This window comes from Dicentrarchus labrax, unplaced genomic scaffold (assembly GCF_905237075.1).
Source record: "Dicentrarchus labrax unplaced genomic scaffold, dlabrax2021, whole genome shotgun sequence".
Taxonomy (NCBI): Eukaryota; Metazoa; Chordata; class Actinopteri; family Moronidae; genus Dicentrarchus; species Dicentrarchus labrax.
The window spans coordinates 13,132,012-13,149,794 of NW_026136701.1; the positions used below are offsets into that span (position 1 = coordinate 13,132,012).

The window sequence follows — 17,783 nt, forward strand, 5'->3', positions numbered from 1 at the left end:
ATGAAGTCAGTCAATCTGACTGACTTCATTTGGATAATAACAGATAACAGTAGCACTGACAAACACATGGCCAAAATGGCTTTGTTGGCAGGAATCCCAGCCATAACTACGATGTTTGTCATGATCAGCCACAGGTTGGAAATTGGACACATGGTCATAAGTCAGTCAGTGAGCTGAGTCTGAGAAGTCCAGGTTTGGGTTAAGAGGTTCAGACTGTAGATGAGCAAATTTCTCCCTAGAGTGCCGAGTCATTGACAGTATCACTTTTTATAAGGTCAGTCCCTCTCTGGCATTTTCTGTGCTCTATACTGTTCCAATAAATTACAATGTTTTGCCAGGATCTTCTTAAAAGGGGATAATTTATGGAGCTGGTGATAACTTGAACCTATTAAGAAAGTGACATTCCTAAATGTAAAACTATATACAGTAGGTCTTACTTATGTTGGTGGCCTTGTCATCACCTCAAAGAAATACCATCTTTCCCTGGTGTTCTTTGTCTTTTTTTTCCCTCTCTGTTTTCTGGTTAAAATCTGAAGTGGCATTTGTTTAAATTGCAAACATCTCTCCACAAAAGGCCTTCAATGTATATGGCTGTGGGATGGTCACCCTATGAAGCAGCCACTATTATGTAGCCACGATGATCACATTTACCTTTAATGCCATTTAGTATTTAAGTGCCCTTATTTATTTCATTTGTCCAAACAAATGAAATGAAAATGAAAAACTGAATGCCTGCACCCTCAAAGTCTAACCAAATCTGGCAGCCATATATGGACCAGATCCAGTTCACATTTGGTCCTTGCATGCATCGTCACTCTGTCACAATCAGACTGACCTGACTGGTTATGAGACACCCATACTGTCCTCAACTTTCATTTTAAACAGTATTTAGCGCAATAAATAAGCTGTATATGTACACATACAGTTTTGAGTAAGGTTAGAGCAACAGGGTCAGGTTCAAGGGTTAAGCAAAATAGACTACTAAAAAGCTGTTCTAAATATAAACAGTTCTTGAATACTTCTTCGAGTACTATCCTGCACCTATATTCTATACATGCATTTATTGATTAGTCTGTAAAGAATGTATCAGTGTGTCTATGTGTTTGTTTGGCAGCAGGGTGAAGTGTGTAAGGATGTATGAAAGTTTGGGGGCAGGGGGACTTTCCCTTCATTCAGTATAGCTCTTCCGTGCGGAGGCCGCATTCCCAGCACCACTCAGGGGGCTCCAGTGAGTGAGCCACGACACCAAACCCACCCGGAATTCTAGGAACGTTTTCCCTGTGGTTTCAGGTTACCACATACACACTGACCACAGATCAGAGGCACAGGCACACACACACACACACACACACACACACACACACACACACACACACACACACACACACACACACACACACACCCTCCACAGTAGTGTACTGTACTTTTGTTGTTTGTACAGAGTTGGTTTTGTTAGCTTTCCCTCTCTCCTCCCTTGCCTGTCATTCATTTTCATTTTAAACTCACATACTTATCCATCGGGTTGGACAACAGCTCGGAGCAACGCTTAAACTTGCAACTGGATTCAAACCAGAAGTCTCGTTCAGAATCTCACTCTGATGGTAAATACCACACACTGAAAACTTAAACTGGTACACACATTCACACCAAAACGCTACAGGGAATCTTGCCAATGCTCGCTACGGGCCCAAAATTCTGACTTACAGGTAGACATTGCATCACACAAAACTGAGCTCAAATTTAGACAAAAACTTTCAATCAAGCTCTGACATTCGTAAAGTTGACTGTATCCCCCAGGATAAGGGATAACAGTGTCCCTTAAATAGTCAGAACAGAGAGAGGTTCAGCTCTGCAAGTCATATGTGATCATGCTGTGTGAGTGTTGATGTGTGTTGGCCGTGTGAATGTGTTGTGTATAGAGCGTGCGCTGTCTGTGGAACACAGAAATAGTGTGATGGTCTCTAAGGCCGTAATCCCGTGTCCGCACGACTGAAGTACGAGCTGCGTGTTTGGATCAAAGCAGAGGTTTCAAAGTGGATTTTCTCTGCCTTTGAAGAGTGTTAAAATGCACACTGAACTGACTGATTCAGTAAGTGTGTGTTACTGATATGGTGAGAGTCAAAGATATGAAGCCTTTCTCATACAGTACCAGGGCCTGTATTACCTGAGAACTAGTTTTAGTTTTCTTTGTTTTAACGGCACTAAAAGTCACACTTTGCCGCTTCAACAAGTGGCAAATGTGTGGCTTACTTTGGTAGGCACATTGAGGTTTGACTCATGTGCCACCACTCAAATCCCCTCTAAGGTCACAAGGGGCAGCCAGTATAGACAATGTATACTGTAACCTTTGATTTTGTAACTTATGTTACAAAAAGTGGAAATTAAACTGAAATTGCAATACAAAGTACATTAGGAACATTGCAACACCATGATAAGCATCACAGAGTGTGTTCCGGTAAACAGCGAGCACTTCATTGCATAGCTGTGGTGTCTTCCAAGAGCAAATTTATGACACAAGATAAAATTGCCTCTAAAATGCAGGGTTCGTCCTGGAGGACTCTTCCTTGACTGTTTTGTTTTACATGTAATATTTTAGGGCGGTGTGGTGTTTCTGTGTGCAAATGCATATAATCAGTGGCGTAATCAAGGGGGACACATTTTTTAGGGTTTTGCCCTTTGTTCACTCGCACGATGCGTCAAAACCTGTGTCTGAGATACAGAAATGCTCGAGAGGCTAACCTGACCCTTTTTAAACACACACCCACAGACCACACAGACCACTACTGGCTGTCACCCAGACACGCTAGCAGGACTTCAAACAGGCTCATAGAGGCAATTAAGCCACAAAGGCAGAGGGCTCTCCTAAAGCCACTGCTTCCTGCTGCCACTGACCTACATCCCTCATTTTTTCCCCTTCATTCATTCATCCATTAGTTTGTTTCTCCTTCTATCCATTGTTTTCTCATCCACACCTCCTTTGCCCATAACCAGCATGTCTATCCCTCTTTTTCTCATCCTCCTCTCCAGTCATGAGTTTGATGCCTTGCCAATGGGCAAGGACAGAGGTTAGTGAGTACAGTCTACCTCGCCCAGTAGGAACTGCTCCAGTAAAACATGCCAGTCTATTGTGGCACTTTAATTATATTAGCTCAAACCACACTACCGGCTGGACACACAACAGAAGGGAGGGACTGAAGGGAGTTGGAAGGAAATTTCACAAACATGCAATGTGCACAAGGCACACCATAAAACCTAAACTTGAGGGGGCCCAAAGACATAAACACTCTTAACTCAGTGGCATGTTAAGTCCCAAATTGGCAAATAATTGTACAGTGAGGCAAACAAAATCACATTTGCTTACACACAAACTATCTTCCTACACATTTCCCCCTATTTTCTCGTGCCCAGTTACAGATTTAGAAATACCATAACTCTAAACTCTCACAATCCAAGCATTTCAGCAGAGAGAAAAAATAACTCACAGTTATTGCAATATGATCGCTGTTTTTCCACACACACACACACACACACACACACACACACACAATACAAAGATGTAGATGCAAAGAGAGAAAAGTCTAAGCAATGTAGTAATGTAGAGCGGGTCATGCTGAGGTCCCAGGCAGCAGCCCAGGGTTATGGGAAAGGGATGGGCCACTGAATCAGAGCTAAGGAGAAATAGAAGAGAGGGATTATGGGAGGGACGGAAGGAAGGACTGAGAGGTTTCTTGAAGACGCCAAATGCAAATGGAAGGGGTGAAAGGGTAGGTGCAAGAGAAAAAAATGAAGTCTGTATTTCCATAACTTCATTATTTCTCTGATGTCAACTGTTCTCATGACTCTACTGTGCCACCATTCCATCAAGTCTGTCTTCATGTCTACATTTAAAAAAAGAATATGCATACTTAACAGACTGACTTCTGCTGGTGTTTTGATCCCACAACAAAAACCCTTAGCTACACATTTACAGCACACAGAGGCTCACAGCAGGGACTGTCCTTCCTCTGCATATTGTAATTAATTTATTGTCCCTGCTGCAAGAATTTCATTATCCAATCCCTTGCAGTCATTGAACTGAGCTCGTCTGACCCAAGAGACCGACACGGAGAAGGGAGGGAAGAAGAAAAAACTATGACTCGATGGAAGTGGAGGAAAGAGAGAAAGTGAGTGAGAGTGTGAGGGGTTAGGGCTTTGCCCGGTGTAGCGCTCTCCCCTCTTCTCCCTGCAATAGCAAAATGGATTCCAGATGTCAAAATGATAAACAAATGGATTGTCATAACCTTATAAAAATGCAAGGCATTCAGAAGCTCTCACACTGCTGTATTGTCTGTGGTCCGTCCCCTTGAGTCAATCCAAAACTTTAGAATCATCCCCTAAGTATAGTGATGAGTTATTAGCTCTCCATTCTTATTGAAGAGCATACACACACATATCCACATGCACGACACACCCACATGTGCATACACCCACTCTTGTTAAGGTCTCATCCCTTTCTTGTCCTCCCTGCAGAATATACACTGTGTATACAGTTTGTAAATCAGCTCAATGCAAAGTGAATCCCTAAAGTCCACCTAAATCATCTCTTAACACATGCACCGTAGGCCAAGTTCAAACAGGAAGACTTACGTACACTCCTCTCCATTACTTTTACTTCCTTCTACTATACTATCAGCTTAGGATTTATTTGCCTTCCTAGTTCACATCATTTAATCAAATGAGTCTAAGGCTACAGCAAGACAACGCACCAGTAATGCCACACAGAATCACCTGCTTGTTCATCCAAATTATGTTTAGAGTTTGCTATCATGGTTGTTGCAGCTAACTTTCATTGGTGAAACGGCTGGTTGCATGAGCTGCTGTCCAATTTCATCAACAAAGTCACATGCTGCAATCTTTATTTAGATTAAAAACACAACCGACAGCTGTGACTGGTTAACATGCCATTATTGTTCACCCTTTCCAGCTCACTATTTACTCATTTCAACTGGCTTTCTTTTGTCACCTAATGTGCTGCTTCTCATAAAAAAATTAAATAATAATGTAGAGGTGGCTACAGCTAGCTAGCTGCTACCAGTTTGGCTTTACCCTACAGTAACTCCCGCTCTCACAAACCAACACAGGGACCAATCACGTATCACCAATCCTCTTTTCAATCCAGTTAGCTGCACCTACAGTGTTCCGCTTGCAGGCTCCCACAACAATGATGCTAACAGCTATTCACTGTGTTCCCCACCACTTAAATGAAGAATCTCTTATATCTGTAAACTGTCCTGAGTTGAAATATTATTCCCCCTTGATTTTCCAACCATACCCAATTATTTTGGGTCTGATTATGTCTGGGAGAAACTTAACAATAAGTTGTTGTCTAATAAAATCCTTATCAAGCCTCATGTGTTTGCCATCATGCGGCTAGTCAAGGCCTTTTTGATGCCATAACAGAGGCTACAGCCTGCAGCATTATTTCATAATCTATTTTATAACCTGCACACACTATCTACTACATTAAGTATGTCAAAAAGGCAAGCGAAAACAGGGATGTATCAGCATAATCATAGTTAATTATAGTTGCATAAATATAGTTGAAAGAGATAGCAATGAATTATTGAGGTTTGTGATGAGACTGCTACAATAGATAAATAGTAACTGGCTAACCTAAATAAAGAATGGTAATTTTGGTTGATCCTATCTTTCCGGAAAAGATGCTGCAAAGTATTCACACATGTGATGCTGTAAATGTTCAGAGATGTTTGAACACATGCCAACATGCACTTTTGGTTGTAAGTACAACTGCAACTCGCGCCTCTGTCATCAGATGCTGAATAAAGAGAGGAAGGGAATTTCAACCCTCAATTCCTTTGATGTGCTTTGAAGTATTACAACATACAAGTGTGTGTGTGTGTGCGTGGGTGTGTGTGGGTTTGTGTGTGTGTGTGTATGTGGAAGTGTGTCTCCTTGCCCCGAGCACAGTATGATTGTGTCTGAATGAATGAATAACCCCTCCAGCTGTTGAATAGCATATGGATCCCGTGTGGATTGATATGCGAGTGTGCATGAGTTTATGAGTCCATGTCCTCCTCTTTATGGGGGAAACCCACCAAGTCTCCAGGGGCTTTATGTGCCCAACACACAGGAAGTCAGACTATGACAGCGACTAACACTGTAGCATTTTAGCATGTCCACTTTTAACCATAATTCGAGTCTTCTTCACTGCACACTTATTCTCATCTCTTCTCATATTTTCTCATCTTTGCTTCTCCCTATCTACCCATCTCTCATCTCCTCTGCTGTTCTCATGCAGCTTTCCCAGGCATGGTGTGGGCAGTGGCAGTAGTAGTGGCAGTGATGTCCAAGTCTTTCCCATGCAGCCTCATAGGAGGGTCTTTGTTTCCCCTCCAGGCTTTGGGGGTCCCCACGGCAGGGCTGTGCCCCACTCCACTGACTCCACAATGGGTCTTTATGCTGCCAGGGCCCCCACCCCCACATCACTCCATCATGCTTCCCTCATCAGGGGCACAGGGAGGCACAGGGGGCACCACAGCACCAAAACGCCAACCCTTTTCATGCCCTGCCCCGTCCCTCTCTCTATAATACATGCCAACAGAGTCAGATACAGTGAGAGAGGTTTGCTGAATAGCCACAGGCCAATCGGAGCAGTTTATGAGTGGTGCCAAATGTTTCAGAAGGGTACTGTTTTCTTATTCAACCCAAGAACACTTGAAACCACAAGCAAAGACCTGGCTCTCACCAGGGAGTGTGTGATAACACACCGTTACAACCCATTAGCACTGTTGTTGAAAAACCAATGCCCTTGGTTGTAAAAGTGACACACACACACACACACACACACACACACACACACACACACACACACACGGTGAGGGAATAAAGAACTGGCTTTGAATACAGACAATGAACTTGACAAGATTAGAGATTTCTTGTTTAAGGCGCTGAATTGTTGCCTTGCCCTGTGTTTACTCACTCATATGCTCCTGATCATGGACCTAGTACACACACACACACACACACACACACACTGGCTGCCTACTGTACTTTGTGTGCTGACAAACTGTCACAGGCCATGATGAATGGGTGGTCTGCTCAATATGTCTCAGTCATTGGCAGATCCTCTGCAGCTGAGAAGGGTAGGAGAGTACAGGGCCAGAAGAGAAGAGAAGAGAAGAGAAGAAAAGAGAAGAGAAGAGAAGAGAAGAGAAGAGAAGAGAAGAGAAGAGAAGAGAAGAGAAGAGAGCCAAGCTAAAACAATGATGAGATTTTGAAAGCTAACTATTTATAAGTATAAGGCCAAACTAAAGCCTAACTTATTCATAGAACCCTCAGACAAAATACTTATGCCAACCACTTAAGATAATAAAAAAGATATCTGAGACATCTTTTCATGTGCCTAATGTCTTCCCATGTATTCATGTAAAGCAAAATGCATGGCTTAATCCAGCACAACAGACAAGGGCCAAAGGATCTGACAAACACTAAGGGTGGATCATGGGGAAAGGCATCCCGGACCTCTGTTTTCCTCAGTGAAGGCCAATATTGACAGTGCCAAGAACTGAGGTTGTCATGGTAATGGGAGCCAGTTTAGGGCCACCGCAGAAGAAGGAGAGCATAACCTTGTCATAATTGTGGACTGAGTTTCGAGAGCATTTAAGAAACAGATCCAGCAGGGGGAATCAGTTACAGACTTGCACTGGCTCAATAATCTGCATCAAATCTCCTCATGCTAACTGAGAAAGCACATAACCACACACGCACACACACACTCATATAGAGTGTAAGTACTTCAGTCTCTGAGAGATGCACCCAAAACCATAAGCAGGAAAAGGGCTCTGGGGCCACACCTATAAATCAGCACAAAATAAAAACTTCATAAATAAGAACAAAACAGAATGTAGTAGAAAAAAAGAGAAAGGCACAGATAACAACTCATTAACTGACTCTCATACAAAGGAGAGGAGAGCCTAGCAACTATTTGTTCAGCCTGCAATCACTCAATGTGGAGATGGATTTAATGACTTCCTTATTCCACATTGATTAACAACAGTCAGCCACACTGACTCACAAACTGACATTATCCAACACAAGCACACAAACAAATGCACAGAGGGTTTTTTACAACTGAATGTATTCAGAACTGATCCTTCTCAAAGCAAAGTATTAGTTATTTCTCTATTATTGGCTGAAACTGGGTGACCTGTTTTGAAAAGAATGCATACAAGCCAGCATCTACTGTCGTGTCATTTGGAGAAATGAAATGTCTCATCTCCAAATTCCAATGCTGCCAAAATAATAAAAAGAAGTGTTTATGCAACAACTGGCAATAGCAAAGTATTATAACAAGATACAAAATGTTGCCTAATCATGAGGAACTCTACAAATCTAAATACCAAAATTAATTAAAGTCTGCTGCTTTTATTAAATCTGAAAAGAACAATGGATTTGTGCCATGTAGGCCAATAAGGGATCAGCTGAAGGGAATGATCATTTAATATTTCTAGTTTAAAAATCTAAAACAACTTTTTAGTTGTGTTCACAGCACTGTCCAACAAAAAAACTGATTTACAGGGAAATCTGGTTTGTTTCTTTGTTTGATCAGAAAGAAACATCTGTAATGTGAAGGGTCAGGAGGGAATGATTGTCTCATCTCTATTTGTAAAGTCTTTATCTTCAAGCTCTTTTTCTCTTACCTCTCCACCACATCATCTCCGCTCCAGCATGTGGAGTCGTCCACTACATTCTCCCCCTCGCACAGCATCTCCGGCAACGCTGCAAAGAAAGACTTGTAGCGCTGCAGGTACATCAAGAACTCCCTAAGGAAAAACACACACACACACGGGGGGGAAGGGCATAGAGTGATTTTAAAACATACTACAAATGTTTCTAAATCACTAGCCATGTTAGAAAACATTAAACTGAGGAATGCATTGTGTGGTTGTGGTTACATTTTTGGTGTGGTTGGTGATCACACTTCTCAATACTTTGGTACCGTACCACTGACAACAAACAGTATCTGCATTCCACTCAACAACACATGCGTGTGAAAAATACATGTTGATATTGATGGTGGCAGAAAATGAGTGAATGTGACCACTTCACTGAGTCAGCACATTTTTCTCAATCATACTGTGCGGTAAAGTGCTTGCTTCACCAGATCTGCTAACACATGTCATCGATATAGACACTGTCATCTCAAGCAAAACAATGCCGTAGTATTATGATCGGACACACATTGTTGCCACCCATGAGGCAGAGCAAGAGGGTGGGGGTCATGAGAGGTTATGTGCTGAGTCAGTCAGTGTCGGGAATCACAACAGACAATATGAATATGGATTGACTCTGTAAGACATTATAAATGCAGTCACCCAAAAGACAAAGATAATTAACCGTTAACCCTTTATAGGGCACTTATTGAAATACTTTTATACTTAATATACTTAAATTTAAAATTTTAACCCTCGAGGTGGATATAAGAAGAAATTCTTTATTTTTTGACTTTTTTAAAAAGTTTCAGTTTTAGGCTGCAGATCAAAGTCAATGATGTCTAGGTGGGCTGGCACAACAACAATCTGCAGCACAGCAGGCCTCCTCTTTCCATAGAAGGATTGAGCAGACAGCTACTGCAAAAGAAATATGCCACATCAATATGCTATGAAAATATGTAATAAATAAGCCATAAGCAAATCAAGATCAAGCCCACTTTGAGTTATTTGTCAAAGAAAGCCGTAACAGTGAAGTGTATATTAGTATATCACTTATTAAAAAAACCCACCAAAATATGCCATAGAAGTGTATAAAAACTGTCATAAAGGAAGTTACCATATATGGTTCTTGGCCCGATAAAGGGTTAAAGTAAATTAAATGTCCATACCAGTTACAATATGAGCTGTCATTGCTAGATTAAATGTGTGAGAGATTGAAAGAAATACGACGCTTGTGTTCATGCTTACCTAGAGAGTGTTCTCAGACTATGTTTATTGTTCTTGGAGGGTTTCAGGGGGAACGAGCTGGGAATGATGGGAGTTGGAGTCCAGGGGAGATTGTTGCAAGCAAGGAGGATGCAGGGATGTGAAGGGGGGGGTTGAGAGAAAGAAAAAAAGAAACAGAAGGATGACATGACAAGACACGTAGGGAGGAGGGAGAAAAGACAGTCAGTTGACCCTGGAAGAGAGTGATTAATCATGCACATGCAGAGACTGGCCACACCACATTTAAATCAATAACCATTTCTCCCCACACCGCACCAACAATTAAAACAGACACTGGTATATGTTAAGTCAGAAAACACAGACCCAAGCAAACATCTGCATATGAGCAAACAGTAAAATATTCACAGGAAAACCAGAGAAATTCTGCTGAGCTTCTTGATTCATACTTTTCCCCATTAAAACGAAACATAAATGTTGCTTTACTCTATCACATTTCATATTTTTTGAAGCAATACACTATTCTCCCTTTACTGCAGTGTGCCGCTGCCACGTCTCTGAAGTGGTCAGCGCTCACATGTGCTCTGGTCAGGGTTGGCAGCAGGCTGGGAGCTGGATTGTGTTGCCATGAATGGCGGTGGCAGTGCCAGGCCAGACCTGTCAGCTAGGCTGGCATCAGTGTAGTGATTCATGGTTTGGGACAAGGTCAGGCAGGAAACGCTGTGTGTTGTTGTGTGTGTGTGTTTCTGTCTGTGATGCTATTTAAGCTGCGGCCGACTGGTGTGCAGAGTTGGTGGTATGGCCGTCTGGGTAAACAGGAAATTGTTGGTCCGTCAAGATTAATCTTACCCACTCTCCCCCTTTCATGGCACATCGCTGCCAGCTGCTGTGGGCATGGGATGGCTGCCTCAGAGGCCAGGTGGAGGGCACAGACTTTGGTGCCAGGCACTACATTTACTATGTGTGTCTGAGTGGGTGGGTGGGTGACTGGGTGTGTGTTGTGTCCAACTAACAATATGAAGAAAGAGGGAAGTGATAGCAGCTGTGAATAGACATCGGCCAACCCCTCAGGCTATGTCATACAGATCTGACCAGTTTTTACTTAATTTACATTTCCATCGAGCTGACTATATAGAGCTATAACTAATTAACAGGCAAAAGTTTCAGTTAAAATAAACGATGATTAACAAAAGGCAGTAGTAAACTTCTAAGTTCACAGTGCAGTTCATTGCTTTGTCTTACCTCTTCAATTGGGCAAACTGCCCCAGCCACTGCTCTGGTAGAGGTTTAGAGGGGGCAACAGATGGAAGAGGAGAAGATGAGGTCACGGTAGAGGTTGTGACCTCTTCGGTATAAGGCTTCATGCTTGTAGGTTCACCAGTAGACAGGCCACACACCTTGTCCACCTGTGGGAAAGACAGAGCAAATACACACACACACACACACACACACACACACACACACACACACACACACACACACACACACACACACACACACACACACACACCTGTTAAGCAAGGAAAACATATAACAGCATGGGTGGAGCTGCAGGGCAACTTCCATAAACCGCCAATTGGCACCTGCACAGTTGAAAGCATATAAAACGCAAATAAGTTATATGTGAACACATTTTTTTAGAGTGATGCCATCAGTTTGGTTGAGAATGCACACATTTCAGTTGAATGATTGCAGGGTGAGAAGAGGTGAAAAGAATTATGGAACAGAGAAGTTCAGAGTAACTGACAACATGGGAAAACGGTGGGCGTGAAGTGAGGGATGTGATGAAAGAAAACGGTGTGATGAGTGAGTTATTGGCGGGAGGGCTGACAGTAAATGTAGAACATTCCACTACCTCATGGAGGTGAGTGCACGTGTGCACAGTTGGCAATGATGGCGAGTATCTCCAGTGGGCTATTAAAGCCAGCAGTGGAGAGGAGGAGACAGCGGGGTCATGAAAATTAAGGGGCGTGTGCTTCAAACCAAGAGGTAAAATCAATGACAACTCATTGGCTTAAAAGCCTCTGGCCAGTGTTATTAAGTGGTCCTCAATTAGCCAGAGAGACAGAGTGTAATGGCTGTTGCACACAGGACTGAGTATCTCCAGTGATCGATGCATATACACCGCTTTGTCTAGAGGGATGAGTCATTGTACCGAGTAAGGGCGTCCAACAGGAATATGTAATATTTAGCAGCACCACTTATTCATCACTGATTTAGAAACAGGAGGCTTACAGTAAGAAGCAGCGAGAATGATTCAGTTCAACTTCATTGAAGGAGAGTTGCCTCTTCATTCTTAGTGACGTTTTCATACATACAGTAAACCACACCTAGACTATTCCCAGAACAGATGGATGAATATACTGTGTTTGTGTGTCTGTTTGTCATCATAAGAACGTCGAAAAATATTGTTTTGTCATTTACTTCGCTGGTAGGTTTGGGCAACTAGCGCATCCAAAGTACAAAGACATGTGACAATACCCATACCAATTTATTAAACAACACAGTGATCAACTCTGACACTAATCCTCCGCTCTGGACCTCCCTATAGCCAAAATATGAAAGCTATTGTGCAAACTTTGCCACAAAGTGTTTAGGATAGCCTGTGAGGGGGCCAAAACAATGGAATGCACAAACAAATACATAAACTTAATTTGGGAAGGAGCTGGCAAGCATCTGTGTTTAAATGGTTGGTTGAAGGGGTGTGTCCACATGCTGGGAAGAGTTTGGATAAGTAAGTCTGGAAACAGCTGAAATATGTGTTAACGGTCACAAAATGTGTCTTGCCAGCCTGCTAAAAATACAATTTCCCTCCGGGGTGAGACAGATCCATCATCTTGTGTGCCTTATAAATGGAGTTTAAATGGGAAGTTTTCACATTCTTACAGCAGAGGGGTTGTCAATGGCTCAGGAATCCAAGAGATGCTTCCTAACAGCATAACTAACTAGCCGAACATTTTTAATCTTCATTGCTCTGTTTGCACTTCGCTCTTCACTCTGGCCTTTCTCTCCTACTTTAGCTCAACTACGGTCTTAAATCCTCTGTTAAGGCAGACGCTGGGCACGGGGATGGTTGTTTTATTGCATTAACCTTAACTCCCTCTGGACCAATAAAACATGCTCACATGTGGTAGAGCTGCTCACAGTCATGCATACACAAAGCCACACACACACACACACACACACACACACACACACACACAGACACACACACTCACACACACACACCATTGTGGCAGGGAGAAAAGATAGAACACAGCAACTGTTTTGGCCATGTAGCCTATCCACACACTTAGCTGAATGCTCTTTGCATGTTGCAATGCTTTTGCAGACAATTACTGTTTAATTCATCTTCATACCGTCTGTGCAGCAATATGTGTTCAGACATTATTACAACACTTGTAAATTTCAAACCTCTAAAGGAATTGCTTTATGAAACAAAGTTTGCCAAATTCGAATATCTGAGCGAGGGTAATGGCAAGGATATTTTAAAATTTACAGTTTAAGTTTATAATTTGTCGATAAGCCTGAAGCTTTCAGTATCATTCAGTCCATAATTATCTACACTGGCAAGTACATGAGTGTTTGTAGCAACAAATAAAATGACTCAGTATAGCGCTGTTAATTCCAAGAAGCAGTGATGCTATAAATGTCAAGGCAAGTACTTAGCCAGATGTGGTTCAAGTGAACCATATTCCTCTTCCTTATTTAGCAAAAAATTAAATTTCTATCAAATAAATCCCAAAGATTCAAAAGACACATTTCAGACAACATACAGTCCAATGACATCATGTCCAGGCTGCAGTGTTTGGGAGGTCTACGGCACTGTGCGTGTGAAAGAGAGAGTGTGTATGTTTGAAAGGGGTGAAGCTTGCAGCTGTGCAAAGGGCCGAGTATAAACCAAGACTGGTCAGTGACAATAGTTGCTGTTTTTTAATACGGAAATAGTGTCCACTTCATTGTGGACTAGGACTTTAAAAAGACACTCTTGGTTAAATACATGTACAATAAATGGGGACAAAAAGAAAATACCTACCTTCTCACTGCTAAATACACTTCAGCAAATATAAACACACCATAACATACCCAATCAGTATACAGAAAAATATCCATTGTGCTATTATATAGTATGATGCCAATTGCTTAAAAGCGCAGGGAAATAGTACTAGGCTGTAAATGTTTGTTTATTGCTACTCTTGGGCAGCCTTGTGCCTCCTAAAAGTGTAAAATTATGTTTTAAATGCACTTCATGGGACCAAAGGCGATACAAACATAAAATAATTCACATGAATAACAGCCAAAAAAGGTCAGAGCTCCAGGTTATCATTGCTCTGCAGTGGTGATAAATGGAGGATTAAGACAGGATCTAGTTCTGACATTGTGAACTTTTCGAAGAGGCAGACTACAGTTTTAAATCCAGTGCCATTTCTCACCTGCCTTTGCATGACACTTTGCTATTCTCCGAGACAAAAATGTAAACATCCATGTAAAATATGGACATCAAGAGGAGGTCATTCTCAGTTCTGTTTGCATTACCCCATTATTTTTACAACCAAACGACAGAGAAGAGGTTCAAAAATCCACTACTTTTGAAGAGGCCAGAAGAGACCGAAGAAAGGCCCGCATTTCAAAACAAAAATGCTGACACAAATCATTCTCATGCCTAACTAAGCATACAACAGTGTAAACAGACCACAAAGTCATCGCAGGGAAAATAAACAGTATCTTGGTTATGGATCCTCTTGAGAAATGGAGACATACTCCTACAGGTTGGAGCTTATGACCACATAATCCTGAGGGCCAATCAGACGGCAGGTTGAATAACGACAGGGGCTAGAACACGGCCATAAATCAATTATCTCTTGACCTGATGATGGCGTGAGAATGAAAATCCCGTTTGGGAGCAGCATGAGTCTTTGGTTTTGTATGCGTATGTTTGGGCAGACACCTGTTTGTCCTCGTTATACCTCCACAATTCCAGCTATTTTGCGGGGCATTCCTTGTATGATTGCCTGAGGACAGAGACAGATGGAGGGGGCAGATTGGTGGGATGCATGTCATCCACATAGGAAGACTTTAGGGAAATACAAGGCATGTATTCTATGTGCGTCTGAGCTAGCCACTTATATTTGATTTCTTCTGCTGGGGGCAGAACGGATCTTTTACAACTACGTACATGTGTTTTGCTGTTTTGCATATCAACAGAATATACAATATAGTCAACTCAAACTCAATCATTTATTTTTACCTTACAAAAGGTGTGTGCCAGGATCTGTTTCCATGTGTTTATCTCAAAATGTATATATGTATTTGTGTGTATCTGCGCCCTTATGCAAAGTCAAGCCAGTGTAAGAGTGCAGCTCCAAGCTAGCCAAGTCCAGGGCCATCCCTCCTCTAGGGGAGTATTGGTTTACAGATAGCAGCGGTGGTCTTGTCTTCCCAGTTTATTTATCAAGGGATTACCCAGTAAAGCCAAGGGAACTTTCTCAGCCCCCCTCTCACCCCAAGCACATTGCACTGTGGGATGAAGAGAGCTTGTTCTGTCAGTTAAGACCACCCTCTTTCACTTTTTCCATAGTTTGTGTGCTAACGATGCATACACGCATACAGTTCGGTCACCTCACGCTACCGACTGTTCGGGAACAATACGATATTTGTTATATCTGCCAAAGTGAACAACAACTTTCTAGTAGACCTCAAACATTCTTACCATTTGCAACAAAGACACACAGACATTTCCACTACAGCAGTTGGCCAAGTGTACTGAAATAAAAGTCACATACTGAGATTGTGTTATATTAGCTGTTCCTGACCTTAGCTAAAACAATATACACTTTTCAACCAAGCCTTAGGAATTGTTTTAATTTATCACAGCTATGCATCATAGGGCTGGATGGCCTAAATCAGAACTAAAAACCACTGGATCTGTGCTGTTTGTACTGTTGAAATTAATCCTAGGAATTCATATAAAGTTTTTTTGCACCGTCTCATTGGTGTACATTTTGTAAGTGCTCGTGTAATTGAGCATGCATATGTGCAAAGACGTACATTTTATGACTTTAATTATGGCAGGAAGCTCTAAACTGCTAATTGCCTCTGTCTTCATTTGTATCTCTGAGAATGGCTCTTGAGACTGCTGCTTACATCCATTATCCAAACCACAGTCACTGTCATCTCAAATATTGGAAACTCTTAAACCGTTTTTTCTCATAACCATGAAATATTCACTAACCAGTAAAAATTAGGAAATTAAATTACATTTCCGTAAGTGACAGTAAAACATAGCCTACTGCTCTCAAAGACAGAAATCAAAAGTAGCAACAGTGCTCTCCTACTATTTGGGTTCCGATACATGAGGCTGTGACACAGAGTCAGAGAAGAGATGCACCAGAAAAACAGAATCCCCAATTCAGCATCATGTTGGACTACCTTTGGCATGGTAATTTAATTCAAAATCTATGTTTCAGTGAGAGTTATGCAGAACAACCAACGCCCAGACTGAAAAAAAGCAAGCAAATGAGAGCGAACGCAATTAGCTTTATTTGGTATTTACTTAATTGCGGTTACTAACTAAACAAGAAAAAATAAAAAGCAGAAGAAAAAGTGCAATCAGTAGCCAAGTAGTGGAATGATTAGTGGGAATGCAGAGGGAAAACCAGGCCACTGATTCACATACCGCACAGGAAAATCCTTGTTACTTTGGCAACATGTTTGTTTATGATGTTTTCTCCAAAGAAAACCCAAGGCATCAATTTTATTTGAAATGACTGGGTTTTTTGCTGTAGAGAATCACGATAATTGTGTTTAAACAAGTAACAATTTCCAGCCCTAATTGCAACACATATGAAAATAGAAAGGGAGGGCCCACTACTTGTGCAGGGTCTCCGTATTCACAGAGTGAAAATAAGAGAATTCATCAACAACCTTAGACCTACTCTTACTAATATACTTTATAAGGCTTTTAGGTATATCTGATTTTGTCTCATCCAAATGACGAAAAAGGGGACACATTACATGATGTATGTATAACATCCAAGAATAATCATGTATGTATAGCAAGGACCCAGCGAGATACAAAAAACATTTGCCTTTTATTTACGAATGAAGGTGACCACTTGAATTTCGCAGGACTAACATTGTGGTGGAGGCCTTGAGGTTAAAGAAGCAAGCTTGAGACTGGAAAGTTGCCAGTTCAAACGCAGATCCATCTGGGGCAATCTGGGTGGGTTAAGGGAATAAGGAAGTCTCTCTCCCCCCTCAACGACACTGTTAGACTGTGTTTTAAACCACACAAAGAGAGAGATGTAAGCTTTAATGTATTGAGTTTAATCAGACCATTAGAGCCTCAAACAATCAATCCAGGACTAGGACAGTATACTTACATTTTCCGTCAATAGAATAGATAGCAAGGTACGGTAACTGTAGTGTGCCCTCCAAACAAATAAAGTGTCTGGGTTTTCAGAGACAATGTAAAGTGGCTCTGAGTGGAACAGCCAGGGATTCTATTAAACCCTGATTATATACAATGAGAGGTTTACACCTTAAATGATGAAGATTGCTGTGTGTGGAGCCAGTTGACAGATGAGTCACTTATATATAGCTACACGTCTCCAGATATAAGATTTATGATAATGTAATATATGAGCCATCAGTAGACATTGTTCTCTGTGATTAGACCTGTTGATGATAGTGAGTCTTGAGTGACAGACAGAAAACAGTAATTGCGTGACTCAAGGATGGTGCAAAAGGAGGTGGGTGACAAGGCCTAGGACCTATTTTTACATGCACTCATGAGCAGTGTTAGTCCGTTTCTATGGTTTTCCTGCTGAACACAAGATCTCTCATACT

At 41.7% G+C, this 17,783-nt stretch overlaps 1 protein-coding gene across 2 annotated transcripts in view; it reads right to left on the reverse strand.

Annotated features, from left to right (window-relative positions):
• Positions 1 to 17,783, reverse strand: part of gpc5c (glypican 5c) — a 95,102-nt gene that overhangs the window by 43,421 nt on the left and 33,898 nt on the right. The window contains exons 4-6 of one of the 2 annotated variants that reach the window (XM_051404541.1): positions 11,178 to 11,341; positions 9,960 to 10,016; positions 8,700 to 8,822 (exon numbers count right to left, since the gene is read on the reverse strand). In XM_051404541.1, coding sequence (XP_051260501.1) covers positions 8,700 to 8,822; positions 9,960 to 10,016; positions 11,178 to 11,341 — 344 coding nt within the window. The remainder of the gene's footprint in view (positions 1 to 8,699; positions 8,823 to 9,959; positions 10,017 to 11,177; positions 11,342 to 17,783) is intronic. The other variant, XM_051404552.1, reaches the window with a different exon arrangement.